General features: G+C 36.8%; 1 protein-coding gene across 3 annotated transcripts in view; it reads left to right on the top strand.

Moving 5' to 3' along the window:
* The window catches only part of Prkdc (protein kinase, DNA-activated, catalytic polypeptide), a 157,200-nt gene that overhangs the window by 72,508 nt on the left and 78,692 nt on the right, over nt 1-6,000 (top strand). For all 3 annotated transcript variants that reach the window (XM_013520201.1, XM_005396037.2, XM_013520202.1), the window contains 2 exons: nt 689-856; nt 4,533-4,660. In XM_013520201.1, coding sequence (XP_013375655.1) covers nt 689-856; nt 4,533-4,660 — 296 coding nt within the window. The remainder of the gene's footprint in view (nt 1-688; nt 857-4,532; nt 4,661-6,000) is intronic.

The following is a 6,000-nucleotide window of genomic DNA, read 5'->3' as shown; positions in this document are numbered from 1 at the left end:
ATACCATGTAATCCAAGCTGGCCTCAAACTTACAGTGATCTTCCTGCCTCAGCCTCCCAAGTGCTGGGATTAGAGGTGTGTACCACCACACCTGGCCTAAAGTTGCAAATTTTAAAGTTCTATAATAATAGCCATTAAAATGTAGTCTTAATGAAAGAGCACATTTTTTATTGGATAAAGAGGAAAATTCTTTAGTGTTTTCTATTCTGTATGATTAATGAAGTTTCCAGTTTCTCCATGTGAGAGTCTTGTAATTTTCCTACCATTTAAGGGAGGTAGAAATTAGCACCTAATTCCTATTAAGCTCAGTATGAAGTTCTACACAGAGATAATTATAAATTACCCATAGGTTATTAAAGATGTTCTGTCCACACAAAACACGTTCAGTACATTTCTTCTGGGGTCGTTATTTGTGGAAAGAGAAAACACAGAGAGAGTCAGTGTACTGTGTCCTTTTTATTAATGCATATATGTATAACCCCAAGTCCACTGATCTCTAGAGGCAAAGCTGAGGAACACAATTGCATTCAGGTTAGTTTTTAAGGTAACATAGAATTTATTCTGAAATCACTCATTGACTCCATGCTGTACTCTATTTGCAAAGTCATAGAAAACAGTAATTCTATTTATTTTGTGGGATTTGTAAGCCACAATTACCGTAATTTTATTTATCTGCATTGCACCACAGGGCCAAGCTGTGATTCTTCTTCCGTTCTTCACCAGTCTTACCGGTGGCTATCTGGATGACCTTAAGGGTGTTCTTGAAAAGCTCGTTGTTTCTCATTTCCCTATGAAGTCTGATGAATTTCCTCCAGGAACTCTGAGATATAATAATTATGTGGACTGCATGAAAAAGGTTAGTTTTAGCAGTATAAAAATTAAAACATTGATTTTTGTTATATTTCTTTAGATATGTTTTAAAATTTTATTTTTAATTAATACATAAAAAAATAAAAATTGCACATTAATGGGATACCATGTAATGTTTAAATACATGTATACATTGTATACTGTATAAATCAGGTTAAATGTGCATTTCCGTAAGTATTTTATCATCTCTTTACGATAAAAACTTTCAAAATCCTTTCTTCTAGCTTTTGAAATAGTACAGTACAGTAGCACACCAGAACTTCTTCCTGATAACTATAGTTAATACGCATTGATCGGCCTTTTCCCATCTCAGTCTCCTCCCATTAATTGTCCCTCTGTCCCCAGTGCCTAAGCCACTATTGTATATTCAGCTGCTGCTTTTTTTCCTCTTTAAGTTTGATTTTGGAATCTGTCGTCGATGCTGCTGCTGCTGCAGTTGGTGGTGGTGGTGGTGTCATCGATGCTGCTGCTGCTGCAGTTGGTGGTGGTGGTGGTGTTGTCGATGCTGCTGCTGCTGCAGTTATTGTTGTTGATGCTGTTGCTGCTACAGTTGTTGTTGTTGTTGTTGCTGTTATTGTTCCAAGTACCAGAGATTGAACCCAGGACCTCACACAGCTAGTCAGATGGTCTGCTACCAAGTTCCATCATCTTTCCACTTACATTCAGTTTCCATCATTTTTAGTGATGTCGTCTGCAATTCATCTGCCTGTCTGACCTATTTTACTTAATGTACTGATCTCTGATTTCATCCACATCACTACAAAGGACAGCATTTTGCTTTTACTTTCATAGCCAAATATTACTCCGTTGTATATATGTACCACATTCTCTATCCATGTGTCAGTTGATGGGCACTTAGGTTTTTCCCTTTCTTCGCTATTGTGAATAGTGTTGTAATTCACAGACAGCCCTCCAACACCCTGACGTCATTTCCTTTGGGTATAATCCCAGTAGTGGGATTGCTCAATCATATGGTCCTATAGGTCTACTTTTAATTTTTTGAGAAACCTCTAGGCTTTTTTCTACTGCTTTTACTGACTTACCTTCCCACCAGGAGTATGGAAGGGGTTCCTTTTCTCCGTGTCCTCATCAGAACCATGTTATCTTTAGTGTTTTGTTTTTGTTTTTGTTTGAAGACAGGGTCTCACTGTGTAGTTCAGCCTGACATTTAGTCTTTTTGATAACAGCCATCCTAACTGGGATGAGCTGCTCTGTCATCATTTTGATTTGTGTTTCCCTGGTAGTGATATTGAGCACTTCTTCATGTACCTGTTCGCAATTCGTATGTCTTCTTTTGAGAAATGTTTGTTTAAATGCAATGGCTTTTTAAAGAAATAACTTATTTAATTAATTTATGTATTTGCTCTTGGGGTTTTTGAATTCCATGTTTTGAAAATATATAGTTTGCAAATATTCCATTCTCTAAGTTGTCTCTTCACTCTGTTGTTTCCTTTGCTATGCCAAGTGTTGTAATTTGACGTTATTCTGTTTATGTATTTTTGCTTTTGTTTCTTGAGGTTTTGAGTATTTTCTAATAAAAAGAAAACAGGAAAGTGGCCAGGCGAAGTCGTGTACGCCTGTAATCCCAGTATTTGGGAGGCTGAGGCAGGAGGATCACTGCAAGTTTGAGGCCATCCTGGGCTACATAGTGGTTAAGGGCCAGCCTGACTACAAACCAAGACCCTGTCTCTACCACTTCCCCCCAAAATAGGAAGATGGATCCTTTACAAATGGGAAGGGGACCAAGGATAGAAGGAGGGGGAGGACAAAGAATAGAAGGGTAAGGTAAAAGAATTAAGATGTATTATGTGCATGTACCAACTCCTCACAGGAATGTAACTATTATGTACTGCACACATGTACTAAGAACAGTTAAGGGCCGGGGATATAGCTCAGTGGCACAAGCACCTGCCTGGCAAGCGCAAGGTCCTGAGTTTGATTCCCGGTACAAAAAAAATTGCAGGTTTTAAAAAAAAAAAAAAAAAACTAAGAAAAATTAAAAGTGAAAAAAAATTATTTCCTATTCCAAAGACCTAAAGTATTTATTTACCCTATGTTTTTTACTAGTGGTCCCATAGTCTCAGGTCTTACATTTAATTCTGTCATCCATTCTGATTTTTGTAACTGGTGAGAGCTAAGGATCTGTCATTTCGTTCTTTTGACGTATGGATACCCAATTTTTCCGGCACCATTTGTTGCACCTTTGTTAAAATCAGCTGGCTACCGATGCATGCACACAATGTTTCCATTCTTCTAGGCTGTATATCTGTTTTTCATGTCAGTAACATTCTATTTTGGTAACTACTGATATATGTTAAAAGTTAGGTACCATAATGCCTCCTGCTTTGTTCTTTGTGCTCAAGATATCCTTAGCTACTTGGAGTTTTTCATGTGTGTGTGGTTCCATATTAATTAAGAATTGATTTTTCTAGTTATGTGAAAAATGCCATTGTTATTTTGGTAGGGAATTTTAAAAACTTATTTATCCTCTGTTTTACTCTAAATGAGAACTTAGATTTAAAGCTTGGTCATGCAATTCATGTTAACCTAAATTTTATCAGGCTGTGCTATTGTAGAGATCTCAAGTCCGTTTGTGTAAGTATCCTGTGAGTATCCTGTTCCTAGCAATCTGTTATCTAATGGTTTTACCATTCAGAAAGATTCCAAGTAGATCCTTAGTACTTTTTTTTAATGATATTGCTTGAATGTAAATACAAATAATCACTGACCATTTAATCAAAGCTGCTCCCATAAGAAAGATACAAACAAGGTACTCACCTCTAATTCCAGCTACTCGAGTCCCAGCTATTCAGGAGGCTGAGACAGGAGGATTGCTTGAGCCCAGGAGTTTATAGTCAGCCTAGGTAACATGGAAGAACTACGTCTCGAGAAAAAAATTTTTTTTAAAATCTAACTGCTTTGAGCTGGGGATATAGTTCAATGAGAAGAGTGTTTTCCTAGCGTGTATGAGGCCCTAAGTTTGGTTACCGGCCATCACTCCCCCACACACATACATACACAAAAGAAAGATGCAAGCCAATGGGAAAGAGGAGCTCAGGGGGAATGGAGTCACCAAGCAAGAGAAGCACAGTCAAAGAGTCTGTGCTGAGTAGCTGCAGAGATGGTGGGATCTTTAGGACAAATAGAGGCTCATGGAAATTAAATTTGTAAAAGCAAATTTAAATTGAAACTTTCCTGTTCCTTTCTAAAGGTAAAATTGAGGCTGTCTTTTAAAAAATAGAACAAACCAACACTGGGACAGATAATGAGAAAGTAAAAAGGAGAACATTAGAAGTGTGGCCGGCACATTGCCATACAGTGAGAACTCCGGGGAAAGACAGGTGTCTCCCCCGTAGGAAGCCACGGAGGACTGGCCTGGGGAAGGAAGAAGATCCTGGTGCAGGCCTGTTGGGGAATCTCAGAACCTGCGGACTGAAGGGAAGAACATCTGTAAAACCTAAAGAGAACCAAAACTCAAGTATTTGATGAACATTATTAATAAGGCAGGCATTCTATTCTGCAAAAAGGACAAGAATATTAGCATTTTAAAGTGTTATGTGGAGTGATTGTATTTCCTTCTCAATTTTTAAAATTAGAATTGTTAAAAAATAAGAATACAAGCCAACAAAATGTTGTTGATGCTGATTATATATTCGTTCTAGTTTCTAGATGCATTGGAATTGTCTCAGAGTCCTGTACTGTTACAGTTGATGACTGAAATTCTTTGTCGAGAACAGCAGCATGTTATGGAAGAATTATTTCAGACTACTTTCAAAAGGATTGCCAGGAGGTACGTCATTTTACTGAAAGCACAGGAGCCGTAACACGTTACTGCTGGGGAAAAGTATCTTCTCTGTTCCACAAAATGTTGAGTAGCAATGCTCACCGCTGCATATTATTTATTTTTTCTTAAAAACAAATTTTTAGTTTGAAAGTTTTCATACACTTAGAGCTTAAGAAAAATAATCTACGTGAGGCTCCAGATAATGAATCAACAATTTCCCAGCTTTATTCCTCCCTTTCGCTTTTCTCTTTCACTGATGTAATTTAAAGCAAATATTTGCCACATTGTTAATTCACCTGAACTCTTTTGCTTTTATCTCCAGAATGCCAATATTATCTGAACAAAGTTCTTATTCTGACTGTAATCTCAAATGGTCTCAGACTGTTGGGTATTTGAATTTTGATCCAGACCCTGTCACTTCACAGTCATGTCCCCTGAGTCTGACGTCATCTAGAGCAGCCCTTCTCCTTCACTAATTTTTCTTTTGTCATTGAAAAATCCTAGACACTCACCCTGTACAGTGTCTTCATTCTGGGTTTACATGAGTCTTTCCTGATCTTTTTATTTAACTCGGTCCTTCAGTCCTTGTTTCCTGTCATGGAGAGTTAAGACTAAGAGTTCAGTTTGATTCAGGTTCCCATTTTGGCAAGATTGCTCACTAGTTGATGTTCTGTATTTCATATTCAGGCCATTGGGGGGCACATGTCTTCTGGTTGTGCTTCTTTTAGAGATGTTAAATTTGGGCAGCCACCTTCTTTATGGAGCATTTTCCTAATGGTTTTGCTTATATTTATATTAGTTGCTCTCAGACAATTATTTTATTAGGAGTTGCAAAGAGCCATTCTTCTAACTCTTTTATCCATTTTAAATTCAGTAGTTGTAGTTACACCATAATGAAGAGATTGTGCTCATCAATTCAGTTTGGTTACTTAAAATATAATTTACTATTTTACAGAAGTGTTGTGAGAAAGATGGGATATACTTGATTATTAATTTTTAAAGTAGGGGCTTAATGGTGTAGCTACTTCTAATTGTAAACTTCCAATGAAATTTTTAAATTGGCATTTATATTGAATTTATAAATATCTATAAATTTATTTTAGAGTTATATTTTATATAATATAGAATTAACCATTTTAAGTATACAGCTGAATGGTTTTTTAGGAGTTTTATAGAGTGGTGCAACCATTACTGTTGGATATTTTCATATTAGTAAGACCTACATGACCTTTTACAATTGGCTCCCACTCTGACAGTCAGCCCCAGCAACTGCTAATCTACTTTTTAAAAAATTTAATGTACCTTTCTGTCATAAATTTACCTTTTCTACACTATTCATATAAATG

This window comes from Chinchilla lanigera, unplaced genomic scaffold (genome assembly GCF_000276665.1).
Source record: "Chinchilla lanigera isolate Chin_1 unplaced genomic scaffold, ChiLan1.0 scaffold00053, whole genome shotgun sequence".
In the NCBI taxonomy this organism is placed as follows: Eukaryota; Metazoa; Chordata; class Mammalia; order Rodentia; family Chinchillidae; genus Chinchilla; species Chinchilla lanigera.
Note: the sequence above shows the minus strand (reverse complement) of the source record. Positions and strands in the feature narration are given on the sequence as shown.